Source organism: Podarcis vaucheri (assembly GCF_965113315.1).
Source record: "Podarcis vaucheri genome assembly, chromosome: 11".
In the NCBI taxonomy this organism is placed as follows: Eukaryota; Metazoa; Chordata; class Lepidosauria; order Squamata; family Lacertidae; genus Podarcis; species Podarcis vaucheri.
The window spans coordinates 60,362,369-60,381,120 of NC_138749.1; the positions used below are offsets into that span (position 1 = coordinate 60,362,369).

The following is an 18,752-nucleotide window of genomic DNA, read 5'->3' on the forward strand; positions in this document are numbered from 1 at the left end:
TTAGAAAAGGTAGAGGTCAAAAGGGGAAGATGGAACATAAAGAAGAGAGAAAAACGAGAAGCAAGAGCTCTCTCTCTCTCTCCACCCCGCTCCACACTGCAAAATGCAATGGCCTATGGGTGATACCATCCCAGGTGTTTTTAGAAGACTCCATGCTTCTGCTCGCGTTGCACAAAGCTGCTGGATGAACAGTTGCTGACTGGGAAACTTAATCGGCCCTGAGAAATTGAAAAGTCAACAGCTTTTTAGAAAGAAAATCTCCCCCTAAATAGAAGCAGCCCTTGGCCCCTTACTCTGGCATCCAGAGAACCTGGATGGTCCAATCTTCCATTTATTATATTTTATTACATTTCACATGTACACTGCAAAACATCATAATTTTTCTTTGGATTTCTTCAACTCTCCCCCCCCCATTTTCCATGGTGTTTTTAATTCCTCCCCCTTGCTGCACCTTATCTTCTCTCTCTTTTATCATAACCACCATACAATAATCTCTAATTCCTTCCGTTGCTCATAGTTCAAATCCTGCTCACAAATTCATCATATTATAATATTTCTTTAAATATTTAGAAAAAGGTTTCCATTGTTCCACAAAGCAATCCTTGATAGCTTCTCTTATTTTTGCTGTTGTTTTGCCAATTCCACATAGTCCATCACTTTATTTATCCATTCTTCCTTCCATTTTTGTGCATAGAGAATCCTAGCTGCTGTCATTACATACATAAACTGTTTCATCATCTTTTTTAGAACTTCTGTCCCTATAATTCTTAAGAGAAAAGCTTCACGGTGTTTTCTGTTGGTTTTTGAACATCTTTTTTATCTCACCATATATCATATCCCAAAATACCCTCGCTTTCTACAAGTACACCGCCTGGATGTGTCCAGTCAAGGTTTTGGTGCCCCATATCAATGCTCCACCTGGGCAAGTGAAAAATGCCAATCTCACAGGCTGCACCATGTGGCTGACTTCCCATTTAAATGGGGCTCTTGGGTGCTAGCTACACTAATAGCAGGACAAAGAACGGTGGCCTAGGGAGCTACCTGCTGGTATCCTAATGTGTGTAACACCTGGGGGCTCAGTTGAAACATGAAACCAGGGCTTCAAATGCCCCATTGGTAGGCATGTTCAGCTTCACCCTTGCCCTCCAGAAGTCTGCTTATACTGAGCCTTGGTGTCTAATTTTGAGACTGTTCCAGGACCAGGCCCCTTGAGAATGTACGTCTTCCTGGGAAATGCTGACAGCAGGCTGTCTTTGCTTTTGAGTGTATGTGTGTGTTTGTGTGTCTTTTTCTGTGCCTCAGTTCCTAATTCTAATTCTGTGATAGGGATGTGGCAATGCAGAAGACTTTAAAAGCATGCTATACCGCTCTTAAGCTACTCTGTACTCTTTATTTGAAGCTACTTTGTACCTGGGAGCATGTGATTTGGGAGCAGAGAACTGAGGACATTTTAATTAAGCTGAATACAAGAAAGAAGATAAAAAAATATCTGCCAGTTAAGGATTCCCTAGATAATCATGGCCAGCTGTATGGATGTGCTTCAATATGTCTCGATTCCCCTTTAATAGGAAGTGCCCCCATGCCTTTTCTTACTGGATAGTGTAACTATTGGGCAGTTCTTTGTCAGGAACTCTATCTGGTAGTTATGAGCTTTGAGCTTACTTGCCTGGTGCACTCTCTGGTGTGCTTGCTTGCTCCAGTGAATGTCTTCAGACTTCTCATTTCCATCTGTTTTGGGCAACCATTATTTAAGGCTTATGACGTCAGGCAATAGACAGGTGGGCAGCCCCACTCTCCTGCCAAAGTCGGCCTGTGGAGTAAGGACTCAGCCTGCTGGATGGACCCAATTCCCCATCTCTCCTTTAAGTTCAGGCACAGTGGTATCTCTTGACTATTTGGCATTGGGGTGCTGAAGCTATTTGGAGTTTGGGGAAGAGTGGGGAAGACTGCCTTATGTCAGCAGTGCTTTTCTTCTAGAAAAAAAAGATGCTGGTACTCACCATGAAATTGTTAGAGTAAGTGCCACACTTTTAACTAGTGCTTTTCTTCTAGAAAAATATATGTGTCAGCACTATGTACCCCTAGAAAAAAGCACTGGTCTTAAGGCTGTGGGCCATATGGGGGGGGGTAAAATCTAAGATACAGCTTTGGCGATAACATCTCTTCTCTTCGATATAGAACTACATGTTTTAACATAGCATTTCTGTCAAAAGCAAGATGAGAAGCAGTCCTTGCTATGGTAATCACTATGATAATTGGTAATACGGTATAATCAAATCCTTCAAGGAAACATTCTAGTGATGATATGGTTCATAATAAGCTCTGTTCTTGCTGCATATGCAGAGAGGCTGTGACAAGCTATATTTTCCATATTGGGCTGTCAGATCCAGCTTCCCAAAATATTATTTGCATATATTTGCATGTTATCTATTTAGCATTTGTGCAAACTGCTCTTTCTCACTGAATAGTTTTCACATTTTAAAATTTGCAGTATGTTGGTGTGTAAGAATAAACGTGGTGAGAAACGTTACACAAAAGTCTTAGGAACTGCATGGCACTATGGCAGGATTGTAGGTTTGGGCCACAAACCAGAGAGCAACTTTAGAGACAGCAGTGGTTCCTTGGGAACACAGTGAGACTTTGAAATTTCTTCTTGAACAAAGAGCCTTCATCCTCACTCTTTGTTGCAATGGAAATTGCACTCAAAGTTTGTCAAAAATTGGCTTCCCATGTGGTGCAAACCTAGTTGCTGACGAGAAAGAAATTAAATCAGACGCTCCATTGGGCATATGGAGTTTGTTGTATGGTCTGGATTGTGGTCATTATCTAATTCACAAACTCATGCCATGTTTATAGGCGTGTGTGTGTGTGTGTGTGTGTGTGTAGAAAGCAGAACTGGGTAACCTGTGGTCCTCCAGATGTTGCCAGGCTACAACTCGCATCAACTCTGACCATTGGCTATGCTGGCTGGAGCTGATGGGATTCAGAGCCCAGTGGCATCTAGAGGACCACAGCTAAGCTACTCCTGCCATAAAGGAACAAATGTCAGTTATATTTAAGCATATAAATCTTGGCTGCAATGAACAGCCTACTTACTCCAGAGTATCCTAAGGAATGGGACATGGGTGGTGCTGTGGTCTAAACCACAGAGCCTAGGGCTTGCTGATCAGAAGGTCTGCTGCTCGAATCCCCACGACAGGGTGAGCTCCCGTTGCTCGGTCCCTGCTCCTGCCAACCTAGCAGTTCGAAAGCACATCAAAGTGCAAGTAGATAAATAGGTACCACTCCAGAAGGGAAGGTAAACAGTGTTTCCGTGCGCTGCTCTGGTTCGCCAAAAGCGGCTTAGTCATGCTGGCCACATGACCCGGAAGCTGTCTGTGGACAAACACCGGCTCCCTCGGCCTAAAGAGCGAGATGAGCGCGCAACCCCAGAGTCATCCGCGACTGGACCTGACGGTCAGGAGTACCTTTACCTTTATCCTAAGGAATGTAAATGGTGCTCCTGTGCACTTAAGTCGAGGATGGGTTGCAGTTTTGAAAATACAAATCCAGCTGAATTAAGTCTGTATCGCATAAACTGGATGATTTGGGAAGCAGTGGATTACATCTGTAGATTGTGGCCATTTTCCCTGTCCAAAGGCAGTCCAAGTCATTAGAGTACCTGAGTCTTGGCCCTGCCCGTGTATTTTCCTGCTACTTAGCCACCACCATACATTTCTCAGATTTGGGGAAATGGCTTTTGGGTCCACAGCTAAAGTGCCTACCGTATGTAGGGAATGACTAGTATCAGGCTGTTGGCTAAGCCTCCTCAGTGCTGATTATTAGCACAAACATCTCATTCATCAACTGGATAGGCTGGTCATGGCTGGTTGCTGTGTACTGAAAGAGATCTTTAAAAACTATAGATAATTTCTACATCATGAGATGTATGAAAGAGAGAGCGCTCCTCTTCTATGTTTGCAGAATGAGAATGAAATCAGTTGTAAAAGGCCAGGCAGAAAAGCTTCTACCGAGGCTGCATTGTATTCCAATTTCCTGGTTGTGGCAGAGATTTATTAAAAAATAAAAACCTGTTGCATTAAAATAGTATTTTGCATAAACTGTAAGATATGGGTGTCTCTGGAAACATGACATGTTATGAGCTTTTAGGGTGATGTGGAGTATTCTAGAGTGTAGTATCATGACCAGCAACCATATAATATATTCTAAAAGATTCAATAGTGTATTAAAATAAAGTAAAACCAGGTACAACCCATTAGTGGTTATCGTTTGTCCATAAAAATATCTGCTAAGTACTTGTTTGATACTGTTAGTTTGATTCAAAGTGCAGACAAATGCAGTGTGCCAAGAGTGCTTTACTGTTTAAAAAGCGTGCTTTAAAAAGTGAGGAAGTTGGGTTTATTGAATAAGAAGTATACTGTACTGTTTTGCTGAATTTCTTAACAAAGAGTTGAAAATGGATTTTTGTATATTTAACAACAAAAATGTCTAATAAGGCAAAGATTTGGAACCTTTTCCAGTCCAAGCTATCCAATCTCTTGTGGGGACCACATGCCACTGATGGACAGGGCCAGAGATAGAAGTGGTTGTATCCAGACCTACCTTTCAGGCAATGCAAAAGTACACACACACTCCCATTCTGGAGAAATCCAGGAAAGCAAGGGGGCATTATTACAACTCAAGGACACTTCAGAGCCAGGCAAAAGCATTTGATGAGGGGAAAGGGAGTGTGCATGGCCCAGAATGCTGGGTTAAGTTCATAGCTTTGGTCCTTAAATAAAGTGTACAAACTGAAAGTTTTGTTCACGAGGGCTCCCTGAACCCCTGGATAAGTTTTTTGGAGGGGCATAAGTAGCTGAAACATTTGCCATGACCTGAGTGAAATACTAAAAAAAAGAAGCTTTATAACATAGGGGGGCAACTTGAGAAATTCCAGGTACCTTCTGACACACACCCGTTCTACATTTCACTTTCATGTCCATCATTCCTCAGAGGCTGTGTCAGGGACTGGGCTGGGAGGAGGAAGAGGAAGACAGTATAGATTTACAACAGGGCTTTGAGGGAGGTTGCAGCTCAGAGGTAGATGAAGGGGAAAGCTGGGAAATCATGGGAGAGCCAGGGCAACACCTAGCTGCCGCATTGTCATTAGAAAGCATCCAAGACCCTCCATCTCCCAGAACCCGGCAAGCCTTTAAAGTAGGAGAGCAAAGAGCTCAAAGACAGAGGGCACATAGTAGCACCTGCAGAAGTGGCAAATGAGGAAGTGGGAGAGACGGGAGCAGGGTGGAGATTCACTCGGGACAATGCCATTATCCAAGAGGCTAGGTTCTATAAGCTATCTCTGTAAATAATGAAATAAAAAAGGACACTAAGAAAAATTTCCTTGTCTTTATACTTTCCTGGGCAGCCAGCCGTGAGCTGCTGGCGGCATCCTGACAGACTGTAGGGACAGCTCACATTTGACAGATGAGCCTTGTGACGTGGTGGCAGAACTTAGGAGTTCCATGGTGTTTTTAGCTAAAAGAGTTAATCTGGGACCCAGATTCAAATCCCCAAGTTTGAACCCTCGTGAAGCTTACCGGGTAACTTGTGTCTCTCATTTTAACCTACTTTACATGACTCTTGTGACAGAAACAGGGAAATGTTGAGTGCCACTCTGGGGAAAGGTGGGAGTTAAAATATGGTTACCAGATTTTTTTCAATGAATCTGGATCCGGGGACACCTTTCCCCCCTTTTTTTTGAAGCTGAGTAGCACCAGGGGGTCAGTAGTGGGGATGGTGAGGTAAAAGACCCTGGGCCCAAGCATACATACATATTGTATAAAGGTGCAAAGCCCTTCTTTCGCCCGTGACTCCTGAGCCTCCCCCAGTCAGTCAAAACAAAGGGGGAAGGGGGCAGGAGATCGCCCAAGACACAGCTTATGGGAACTTCCGGTGAGGAAAATGGCGGGCGCTACGGCAGCGAGCAGCTCCTGAAGCCAGCCAAAGCCAACTGCGCTACCAGGCTGGCTCCGGACTGCTGAGGCTGCCGCCGTCACGTTTCCCGGGGACAGATTTGCAAATCCGGGGACTGTGCCCAGGAACTGGGGACGTCTGGTAACCCTAAGTTAAAACATGTGATAATTAGATAATATAGCAACTTCCAGTGTAAAGCATGTTGCATATTGTAGGAAAGCAGTTCTTTTTTAATCTAGAGCCAGGGTGAGGATTTCTCTCCACTGAATGCACACCGACACTCTGCCTCAGTATCATCCTACCCACCCTCAAGTTCTTGTGGTTCAGCCACATGGTATAAGAGGCTAATATGAAATTGAGTTTGGGAATCAGTCTTTGAGGGATTTAGGGAGGGAAAGGGTTTGCTTTTCAAAGATCTGAGCATGTGCGTAATCAGAATTCTCCTTATTTTCATGCTTTTCCCATTCACTCCTGTCCTGTAAATTTCCCCTGAGTTCCTCAGGCTTTGTTTCCTTTTAACTTCCCTGCAAGGAATTTCTACTCAAGAAAGCACCAGGGATTTCCCCTTGGATCCTTTGAAACAGTTCCTCTATAGCAGGGGCCAGCAAACTTTTTCAGCAGGGGGGTCAGTCCACTGTCCCTTAGACCCTGTGGGGGCTGGACTATATTTTTTGGGGGGGAGGGGGGAATGATGCAAGAGCACCAGGAGCCCTGATGGCTGCTTACCTGTGTCTTGCAAGCAGCAGGGGCTGGCAGCAGTGGAGGAACGATTAGTGTGCGAAAGGGCACCAAAGAGAGGGGCTGCTTAAAATGGCGGCCACTCAAGTACTGCTGCTGCTGGCACCAACAAAGCCCAGCCCCCTTCCTCCTCTAGGCAGGGCGGGGAGAAGCCAGGAGGAGGGAGGGCGGAGGCACCGTCATCGTGTGAGGGAGAGGGAAGGAACACGCGTGCTGGTGATCCACGTGGCGATTTCCTGGACTGTCTGTGGGCCGGATCCCGAAGGCAATTGGGCCTGATCCAGCCCACGGAGCTTAGTTTGCCGACCCATGCTCTATAGCATAAGCACCGACTGCAAATTTGATCAATTACTCAGATGATCTTGATCTTCCAGGTGATAACAGCACAAATGTCGGCAAAATCTGCCCAGCCACAGCATTGCAAGCTCTCTTTGCCCATTGCAGGACTTGTTTTGGATGTGCAAAGCCAGAAAATAAGCTCTTCTGAAGCTCTTCCGTTTTTCAGGAGCACTGGAACCCCTTCTGACTACTTCTAAACCCGATTCCTTACCAAATGCAAAAGTGACAGCACGAGGATCGTCCGCCACTATTGACAACCTGGAAGGATGTTCAAGGGCACCTTCAAAGTGGCTTTAATGACCTGTAGCCAAAAGGGTCCCCTTGTCACTTCCAGCTTGGGGAAGAGAAATCCATTATCTGAATACAGCTCTGATTAGTTGCTTGTGATGGTGATGTATTAGACACATGCATTCCCAGCTGTATCCATGGACAACTACAGTGTCTTGCTGGCTCTTTCTGTCTGACCTATTGGTTCTTCCTATACATCCCTTTCAACAATCTCCATCCATAGCATTTTAACACCTGGAAAATACTGGAAGCACCATTTCAAGTTCCACTTGATTTGACAGTTGATCCCCTCACAGATTATTCTCAACAACAAGATAGATTACAACACAATGATGTCTGAGAATTGTCTTTTGAGAGATGAGTGGGAAGACTTGAGACCAGTGCAAGCAATATGTACTTACCAAACTGATCAATGGATCCCAGGCTGCTGATTCCCAGACCCTATCCTCAAAGCTCTTCTGGGTTTTCCATCTCCTCCAAACCCTTCGTGGCAGAATTGACTGGAATATAATCATTGTGGTCCAATTTATCTCAGGCAAGATTCTTTTATCAGACAACCATACCCTGCCCTCCAGCCAAGAGAGAGATTAGCAACATTTAAGACAGGTGAAATTAATAATGCCCCCCTTTTCATTCCTATGGCATCTCCTCAAATGCCTCTTCAAACTAGTCCTCATGAAGAGAGAGCTCACTTGCCTTTCACTGAGAATGTGAAAGAGGGGTTTTTTGTTTTGTTTTTTTATCCAAGAGGCAAGTTTGAAAGTAAAGCTATAAATCTCTAGAAATAATAATTTAAAATGGCAGGACTTCCTCAGTCATAATTAGTGGATTGAGCAACCAAAGAACAAGAATATGAACCACCACCTGCTAGGAATAACCTTTTCCTTACTCCTCCCTCGCCCCCTCATTTTTTAAAAAATATATATTTTACCATTGCCTTTTTTAACAAGTATTTTCGTTTGTCACTTTCTGCCCCTTGCCAATTTACAAGTCATGCTGAAAACTTGCAATCAGCTGAGTGGTTAGATGTTAGAAGTTGGGTATATTCTCCCAAATGCTAGTTATAAATGGTTCCAAACCATTACCAGTGATAGATTGTATGCCTTTTGCTGTTGTATGCTTTGAGAGACCAGCGAATGTAGCATTTGAGATTTTAATTTCCCTGCTATTAAGGCTTGTTAGTGTTATATATGCTTGTGTTGTCAGTTGATGCACAATCATTTTTTATCACAAATTTATTGTAGGTTTAATCTCCAAGCATTTATATTTCATCACCCCTTTTCAGCTTTCCTTTTTATGACTGCATCCCGCTGGTTAATTGTGCCCTTAGATTGTCTGTACATCATTAAAATATGGCAATTAGGTGTGCTTAGTCTTGCTATATATGACTGTATTATACTCTCAGCTAAATTGCAGTGCCACCCACCTCTACAGGTGTTTAAAACTAGCATTAAAAGGAGAATACTAAAATGCATATATGTAATCTACCAAATTTCTTCTCGGTGACCCACACACCTGCTCTGGAGCTTTCCGATATATAATCAAAAGAGTGCAGGTGCTGGCGTAATGAACAGGGCCTTTCCATTTAGTGTATTGCTGTTCTAATTCAGGAATGATGTACAGTGGCTGTGGTTGAAAAGATCTCTCTCTAATTATGGTGATTTCTTTGTGCTGTATTGAAGATTCGCCTTTTCATTATTTACACTCTTCTGTCTGGCTGTAATATTTCTGTCTGCCAATGACAATTACATTGCTCTTGACTGGAGCAGTTCAGCGGTGTGTGATATCTCTGAGAAGTCAGGCTGTATCACATGTCAGAAGCAAACATATTAATGTTAGAGTTGAGAAGTGCAAGTGATGTAACAAGATTAGATAGCACCAATATAAAAGACCAACTCTCAACCAACGAATAACCAAGAAACAGCTAGATGACAACTGTCAATTATTTATAGGTGCTGTCCAATGTTTTATTAATAGCTTGGAGTCTGTGCTTTCCTTGCGTCAAAACACGTGGGCCTTCTCTCCATCTCTCCCATGTTTACTGCTTGATTTAAAAGAAGCAGCGTTGTTTTCAAGATACTTTGATCTCAGTTGCCACTGAACAATCATTCAGAAGAGTGCGCCCAAATCAGCTAACATTTAATCCCTTTCCGAATGGCAAAACCCATTCAGCTAGGTAAGATTTGCTAGTTTTAGATAACTTCATTTATACCATCTTTTTCATTTCTTTTCCTTCTCAAGACTAGACAACAAATGACAAACAACAATAAATAATAAGGATTTGGCGCTTTCAGTGATCTGTGTCACAATTAGCAATAGTTCGGCAGGTGGAATGGCTTGCAAAATAGCACAAATCCTTTGACAAATAACTGCATTTACATTCTGCCATCATAAGAATACAGACAGCATCAGCTTCTTGCCTTGCTCTTCCTAGGGCATGGAAGGAGGTGAGTTTTCTATGGCTACCCACCTCATCTAATAAGTGGAACCCTGCACCAGCTGGTCCTAGGTAAAGGTAAAGGGACCCCTGACCGTTAGGTCCAGTCATGAATGACTCTGGGGTTGCAGCGCTCATCTCGCTTTACAGGCCGAGGGAGCCAGCGTACAGCTTCCGGGTCATGTGGCCAGCAGGACTAAGCCGCTTCTGGCGAACCAGAGCAGCGCATGGAAACGCCGTTTACCTTCCTGCCAGAGTGGTACCTATTTATCTACTTGCACTTTTTGGCGTGCTTTCGAACTGCTAGGTTGGCAGGAGCAGGGACCGAGCAACGGGAGCTCACCCCATCACAGGGATTCGAACCGCCGACCTTCTGATCAGCAAGCCCAAGAGGCTCAGTGGTTTAACCCACAGCGCCACCCGTGTCCTAGGTTCTGCTTATTAGACGAGGTGGGTGGGTCACAGCCAATCATGCTACATTCTTGTCAGGACCCGAATCCTCTTTTATCATAGAATCGGAGAGTTGCAATGGACTTCGAAAGGTCTTCAACCTCTTCCAATGCAGGAATCTCAACTAAAGTATCCATGACAGATGGTGAATCAACCTCTGCTTAAAACCCTCCAAGGAAGGAGAGTCCCCCACCTCCCGAGAGAGTCCGTTCCACTGTGAAATAGCTTCCCTTGATCTTGACACTATACTTCTGTTGCATTAGCTATTTTTGCTGCTGCGTTACCCATGTTAAGCTCGTGGTCCACTAAGACCCCTAGATCCTTTTTGCATGTACTACTAGTAAGCCTCCTGCCAACCTAGCAGTTCGAAAGCACCCCCAAGTGCAAGTAGATAAATAGATTGCGATTAGAAATTTTGGACAGGTAGTGGGTATCTATATAGAACCCACCCAGGAATCAACTCAGGAGTGTGCTCTGACAGATCAGATGAGGGAGGAGGTTGTTGTTGGACCTCGGGTGGCAGAGATGGAGGGAGCTGTGGCCCGGCAGGAACATGAGTTGGTGGATCTGACAAATGAACTTGGAAAAAGCCAGATTTGGAGAGATAGAGTTTTGTTTGGCTTGGAGATGGGGGGCTGGATAGACCCCCCTATGCAGGGATATTTTGACTTTTCAAGTCTGGCAATGGGCCGTGAGGAGTTTGGGGTTGTGGGGGTCCTCAACTCTGGAGGGACCTTGAAACATGCTTTTAAATACCACATGGAGTTCAGTGTGGACTATGGAAAAGGGGCTGATCTGTCAAGAAGGGACAAAAATACTGTCAAGTTGGAGTTTTCACGAGTGAAAGGACCAGGAGACAAAGTAAAGTACAGGTATAAATATGAAGAAGATCTGCGGAAGGGACATGGAAGAGACTTAAGGGCCTCGGGCATAAGATTACCAGGTTAATGAACTAGATGGATGGGATAGAAAGGACTGACAAAACCCGGGACCAGGAGGAAGAGACGTTGGATGAAGATTGGAAGAAAGTTTGAAATTTTTTTTATTTAGGATTGTTTTGTAAAATTAATGAGTATTAGAAAAATGTTGGAACGAAATTATTTGGCTTTAGCAGAAATGTTAAAAAGAACTATGCAAGAATATGTTATGGTTATGAGAAATTGGTATAAATAAGATTTAAGTTTTAAGTTTTAGGGTTTTTTATGGTAAGATAAGGTTAAAATAGATTAAGGTAATTTAATGACAGAATATTATGAAAAATGGGAAGGATTTGCTGTGATAATTAATAACTAGAATACAAAAAAGGGAGGTGTGAGGAGGTCGATGAAATAAGGTAATGACAGTTAAGGATTTGAGAATATTGGATCTGTTTTTAATTTTTTGTGGTTTACTTTTGTTTTTTGATTTTGATGTGTTATGTGTTTTGGTTTTGCTTTTTGCTTTTGATTTTTATTGATTTGTATTGTTTAATTGCTGTTTGTTTTTCCCTTGTTTTTCTTCTTCTTTGTCTTTTTGTTTTTTCTGTAATTTTAAAATGCTTAATAAATATAATTTAAAAAAATATGAAAGAAGGGCATAGTACCTTGCCTGGCAGAGATGATTTGATACATTCTTCTCCAACTTACTTATTCAGCCTGTGGAATCGTCACCTTAGAAATTCAAGAACGCATCTTTTCTTCAGAAAAAAATGTATTGGGGTGATTGAATTATAATAATAAACAGAATTGAAGCACTGTAACTGTAGCTATCATATATTCCTAATTTTTAAAGTAGTACTCAGTTTTTGGTTTGAAAACTAAAGACAGCTGCTTATATTTAATTAATGTAACCATGTTTATTTACAGAAAGAAATCCCACAAAATTCAGCTAGATGTTCAAGTGCAATTAACTTAATCTAAATACTTCAAATAATTAATGGCAAAACAAACAAATTACCCCAAAAAAAACCACATCGGGGGGGGGGGATTCTTGAATATCTTTAGTTAATAAACGTAGCTTCCCACTTGAAATGTGAAGATTTAGACATTTTTCTAGCCATTTCTTTTATAAGTTGTACACAATTATTCAAACAACAACATACTATGCCCTTTTAAAATGTTGGTGGCTTTTTCTGGGAGGGAAGTTATTGAGGGGTTGTTTTTATTTTGATTATATATTTTGTGGTTTTATATTTTGATTTTGTTCTGTGAACTGCCCTGAGACCTCCGAGTATAGGGTGGTGTGTAAATTCAATTAGCAGCAGCAGCAGCAGCAACAACAACAACAACAACACATGATAAGACACCTCTCTAAAAAATACTTTTTGCTAAACGCTAGGGAGAGTGTTGTTAGGGAAGAGTGTATCTATCTGTTTTGGTTTTACTCAGTTTCTCATTTTTTTAATCTTAAGGCCAGTTTTCCACATTTCCACATCAGTTTGTGATTTTTTTTAAGACCTTAGGAAAACCCACCCGCATTCTAGTGCAAATTTCTCCTGATATACACATTGATTTATGCAATTTGGACCAACACACACATTTTTGTAAATCATGTTTCCTCAGTATAAGGCATTTTGGTAGTTTATCACTTATATATACAGTACATTTTTTTAATGCACACATCGCAGTATACATTATTTGACTGTAGAACTGCATTGCAAAATCTAGAGAAGTGCAAATTTCTATGGACGACTGTGTTTCGGTTTGCACTGTGTTTTAAGTAGATTTGCCTTTAAATGCTACCTGAAACAATTTTTCCTCCCATCTCTAAGTGTTGCACCCCATCTTCACTGTCTGTAACCCCCCCCCCCGTGAGTTTTAATAGGCCAGGCAGCAGCAATAGCAGGCTCAATGGCATAGCCAAGGGGTGGGTGACACTCAACAAAGCAGAGAAGTACTGAGCAAAGCAGCTGTAGCCTCCATCTTTATGTTTCTAGGCCCAAAAGCAGCATACGCCATGGCCTGAGGTATTCTGGAATAGTAAGGATGGCAGAGGCTCCTGCAGAAGCTTGGAGTGGTTCTTCTTGTCAGAGTGCCGGGCTAATTTTTAAAAAGGACATTTTTTTCCTGCGTGCAAAGCTGGTACTCTACCACTAATTTGCTTTTCTATTTTCCTCCCTGCTATTGAATGACATCTGACAGCTAACTTCTCCCTCTCCCACCTGTTGTACAAACCAGTAATTTGTGGAGTGAATGTCTGTGTGAATAAGAAATCATTTCTGGGAAAACAGAATGAAGAAAGTGAAATGGTCACTGCTTGGCCCCAGCCCAGCTCAGGAGCTGGAATGCTCTGACATATGCAGGTCAGAGTCACAGCATGTACGATCTGCCTGCCACTCCCATCAACATTATCCCAGCAAGTGAGATGAAATGGTTGCATCAGCCAGCAGACCAGGTACACAATGGCAGGATTCCTGCAAAACTTTGTGTACTCAGCCTAGGCGTAGTTCTGGCTCCCAGAAGCTGTGTCATTGCTCCGTGCTGCTGGCATAAGTACTTAATAATTTTTGAACTAACTTCTCTAATTAGGATTAGCATTAGTGACATGACCAATAAATAAATCAAGACATTAACTCGGTAATTCAAGAATAAATCATTCTGTGAAATCACCTTATCCTGACTTCGTTTCTCGAGACCTTTCCACCAATTTTGCAATAGGTTTACTTGGATGTAAGTGCCACTGTACTCATGGGGCTTATGTTTGATTAGATATGCAAGGGCTGCACTCAATGTCCCCCCCCCAAGAAAACACACCTGTGTGGGATGTTTTTTAAACTTTTGAATATATAATTTGAAGGATTTTTTCAAGACATTGTTAAATATTTGTTTAAAATAATCAAAAATGGGGTTGCATAAAATGGAACTTTGGTTCTTTACATTTTGTACAAGCCTCCATCAGTCACTACTTTTCTTTTGTAAGGGTGATTAAGCGCCGTGCTTCTCAAATAAAATGAGCTGGCGCAGGAATGATCCACCCACTCTGTAAAAGTGTTTTGTTTTTTCTGTAGACATTCAACTGCTGTCCAGAATAGTAGCAGTCTCTCCAGTCAATGGCAAAAGAAGCAGCCAATTCCTCAAAATTCAAAAGGCACTGTAGAAGAGGACTTTCTTTGAGAAGCAAAATGGTGGCCACCCCAGTTCTTTGGGTCCTAAAATCATTTTACCTCACCAAAGATAAATATTTCTGAAATGAAACAGCTAATTTCAAGTTGGCTGGAACGCCTGAGAAACGACCCTTGTCAATTTTGTCCAGCCCTTATTAGGATATCTATGGTTTGAGAGGATATACAGCTATCCTAATTAAATTACTTTATTCTGTTTTATGAAGACTGAAAGAACATGATTCCTTTTTTAAAAAAACAGCATGGATCTATTTCCAATGCTTCATACAACAATGAAAGCCCATCCATTTTCAGATTGCACCATGTTTACTTCAATAAGGAAGAAAGGAAAGAAAGAAAGGAAAATATGTGCCACATATTAATAAGGCAATATTCTTTAGAACTCTTTTATTACATTGTTCCTACACAACCTTTTCCTGATGCAATCTGCATCCCATTGAGGACAATGGCATAAGTCCCATGCATTTCAATGGAGCTGTATTGCACCTTTTGTGTTTGGTACCTGTGAGAAACACATATGCTCTTAATCGTATGCTTTTTAAAATTGTGGTTTATATGGAAAGTGGACAGTATTGGCAGTTCAGAAGTGGCCGGTGACCATTACACTAAATGGCATTAATGATTCTGGCATGATAAGCTAGGAAAGCAAAATAAATACGCTTAATGCAGACTGAATCTCTGTGACTCTAATTGCCAGAGCATGGTGAGTCCTTTCAAATAATAAGTCCTTAAATAATGAATTGATATGGAAGAGAATAATGACACCCAGGTGTGAAACCGTAACCTGAGAGCTGAGCCACATTCTCAATGACATAATTGCCACTATTACCATTTTCAGGGTTTTGAGTCGCGGAAATTGGGCTGAAAAGTAAGAAAGAAAATGCTCAGATATAGAAGTGAATGTTAAAGCAGGCGTATAGAACAAAGTCCAGACAATCTACTTGTTCATGGAAACCTTTAAAGGCATTTTAGCAAATCTGTACAAATTGAAATAGATTGCACGTTCCAGCTCTCACAAAAGCAAACGGCAGGAACACCCATAAGTAGAATCAAAGGCAGATTCCTGCTACCATGCTCTTTAAGTAAGCTGAGGTTGGGGTAGAACTGTTGTGTAAAAAGGAAGGAAATACCGGTAACGTTTTGGGGTTATAGGTTTTTTTTAAATAAAATGCTTCCTTTATTGATTTTTTATTTTTTTTATTTTTTTAAAAAAATTACAAATAAAACAAACAAAACATATTTTAGTATTGCTGGCCACTGATGAATTCTGAGAGGGCAGAAACTTCATGGCACTTGGGCCAAGCAGGGCCTATAAACCCTGCTGTCATAGCATTGCAAAACAGCCAACATTACATTATGTTGGGCCTTTTATAAGTGTTCGTTACTGGTGGCTCATTTCATTGTCTTAAGCTGTAATTCTAATCACTTTGACCATGGCTTGTCCAAAGCATTGTGCTGCCTGGATTGGTCCAGAAACCCCCTCCTTCCTCTGTCAGCGTGGTGTAGTGGTTAAGGGTGGTGGTCTCGTAATCTGGTGAACCGGGTTCGATTCCCTGCTCCTCCACATGCAGCTGCTGGGTGACCTTGGGCTAGTCACACTTCTCTGAAGTCTCTCAGCCCCACTCACCTCACAGTGTGTTTGTTGTGGGGGAGGAAGGGAAAGGAGAATGATAGCTGCTTTGAGACTCCTTAAGGGGAGTAAAAGACGGGATATCCAGTCCAAACCCCTCCTCCTCCTCCTCCTCCTCTTCTTCTTCTTCTCCTTCTCCTTCTCCTCTGCATGTGTGATAATAGCATCAGGTTCATAGGACTGTGGAAGCCTAAAGTGTAATGATGCTTTGTAATTGGTTATCTAATGTTTACCCTGAAATAGCTCCTGCTGAGATTGATCAAGCTTACTCTTGTGTAAGTGAGCAAAGTCAGTCTGTCAATTAATCTTTACTGTTTCAACCATGGGTCACATTGGAGAACAAATAATTAAAGGAGTGGTAATAGGTTTTTTTTTGTTTTGTTTTTTTGCTTTGGGGTACTGTGCTGCTTTTATTGTAATTATCTATATGCTTTTAATAGATGCATGTGTACTTTTAATTTAATCAATATTTAATCATTTTCTTAATTATTGAAATTTTTTCTATATTTTTGTCTGTAAGCTGCCTTGAGTTACTGTCAGGGGGGAAAGTGGGGTATAAATAACAACAGCAGCAGCAAAGTAATACATACACAATAACAATAAAATCAAAATGATTCATCATGCAACTGAAAAGGTTTAAAATTGGCTTGAACTTTTGAAGCTGCCAGTGCCAACAGGGCTCTCTTATTATGAGAAGCCAGCAGGAAATAAATGGCACCTCACATGAGTTGGATCAGGGTCTGTTTTGACATCTCCTGTATGTTTACGATTTGGCATTTAGGTTCCACTTCCACATTCTCATAACAGAGGGTAAAATCCAGCACTGGAATAGGCACTTTGGTGGAAGGGATTCCCCCTCCACTCTGCAGCCCTTCTGGAGCAAATTTGGGTGGGTTGTACAGGGGCTGCAGAGGAGAGAAGGGTAAGGGGGCTCGTGGGCTCATGCATCCCTGGATGTTGCCCAGAGGCAATAATGGCTCTCATTCCTGCTAAGAACAGCATGGCCACCAGCTAAATAGTGCTTTATGGGTTGATAACAATTGTCTCATGGTGTAGAGCAGTGTTCCCCAACCTTGGGCCTTCAGCTGTTTTTGGACTACAATTCTCATCATCCTTGACCACTGGTCTTGCTAGCGAGGGATGATGGGAGTTGTAGTCCAAAAACAGCTGGAGGCCTAAGGTTGGGGAACACTGGTGTAGAGGAAGAATCACCAATTTGATGCCCTTGAGATGTTGAGGGATCCATCAGTCCCAGCTAGCAGGCCAAAGGGTGAGGGGTTAAGGGAGTTATAATTCAACAATATCTGGAGGGCCACTGGTTTCCTAGATTTAACATCAGTTAAAGTTTCTTTTTCAGCTCAATCCATTCCTTTAGGTAATTTTACAGATGTTTAAGTGAAATGCAGAATGTCTCATTACAGTTTACTTCCTTTGATTCTAAATTTCTTTCTCTTAAACATCTGTAGTCTCTTTCCCATATTACTATTAAAAAAACCTCCTATTAACTGAAGAGGTCTACAGTTGCTCTATACATTGAGCAATACTTTTTTTTAAAAAAAAGTCATGTTGTCATACCTTGTTTCCATTTAACAACTGCAAATATCCTTCAGTTTTAACTTGTACAGCTGATTATGTATTGCAGACATATTAAGGGACTTGGAGGGACACAATAGCCTATTTTCAATGTTGAATTGTTCTCAAGTACTAGGATGCTGGGCACTCAGTACTACTCTTAAGCACCTTTTGCCACCTCACTTACAAGCCCCTCTTCAAAGCAATTTATACATACAGCTAGGCTGTTTGAAGACACATTGCTTGAGGGAATAATAGTGTGATCTATAGTTTTCCACTCAGAAGAAAGTCCCACTGATTTCCATGGGGTGTAGGACTGTATAGAATTGCCGCCTTTGGTAATTTTCTTTAGCTTTATTGTATTTGTCATTCATGGCACCCCCACCCAGTATTAAATTGACTCAGATATAAAAATGTGGAAGCCAGTGTGTGTACCCAGCTCACTGAGTACCTTTGGGCAAATCATTGTGCCTACTTCTGAAAATGGCTGTGATGATAAAATGTAGAGATTGAGAACTTTGCAGTCATTGGAGGAAATGCGGGGTAAAAAATGGCGCTGCTAATTAACTAACTAGCACAGGGGTGCCCAAACTTTTTTCAAAGAGGGCCAGATTTGATGAAGTGAACATGCTTGAGGGCCGACCAAAGTTGCTGACCTTTTTTAGGATTTTACCCTGGGAAGGATTAAATCAATTGGTGGCCCGGATTAGGCCCCCCAAATGGGCTTTGGACATGCCTGAACTAGCAGACGCTGCTAGATTGGCTTTACAGTACTTGCACAGCTCCTAATGGGAAAGTGCTGGCATAAGGACACAAGAAAAGCCCCGCTGGTTGAGATCAAGGGCCTATCTAGTCCAGCATTGTGATTTCACATTGGCCAAACAAGATGCCTATGGGAAGCCTGCCACAAGCGGGACATGAAAGCAACAACAACTACGCTGCTCATGTTCACAGCTATATCCTTTATGACTAGTAGCTTATCTTCCATGAATTGGTCTAATCTCATTCTTAAACGATCCAAAGTGGAGACCACCACTTCTCCTTGTGGTGGAGAATTCCATAATTTAGCTATGCCTTCACAGAGAGGTTCTTCTTCTCACCTGTCCTAAATCTCCCACCATTCCATCGCATTGGATGACCCCAGGTTCTAGGATTATGAGAGAAAGGGAGAAAAACTTCCCCATCTCTTCTCCACACTAAACTTAATTGTATTCACTCCTGTCATGTCCCCCTTTACCATTTTT

At 42.0% G+C, this 18,752-nt stretch overlaps 1 protein-coding gene across 2 annotated transcripts in view; it reads right to left on the reverse strand.

Moving 5' to 3' along the window:
* Positions 1-18,752, reverse strand: part of LOC309542754 (uncharacterized protein) — a 35,306-nt gene that overhangs the window by 8,285 nt on the left and 8,269 nt on the right. Inside the window, exons 3-5 of one of the 2 annotated variants that reach the window (XM_082241693.1) lie at positions 7,722-7,820; positions 4,603-4,649; positions 74-218 (exon numbers count right to left, since the gene is read on the reverse strand). In XM_082241693.1, coding sequence (XP_082097819.1) covers positions 209-218; positions 4,603-4,649; positions 7,722-7,820 — 156 coding nt within the window. In that variant the 3' untranslated portion in view covers positions 74-208. Of the gene's footprint in view, positions 1-73; positions 219-4,602; positions 4,650-7,721; positions 7,821-18,752 lie in introns of those variants that run through there. The other variant, XM_082241692.1, reaches the window with a different exon arrangement.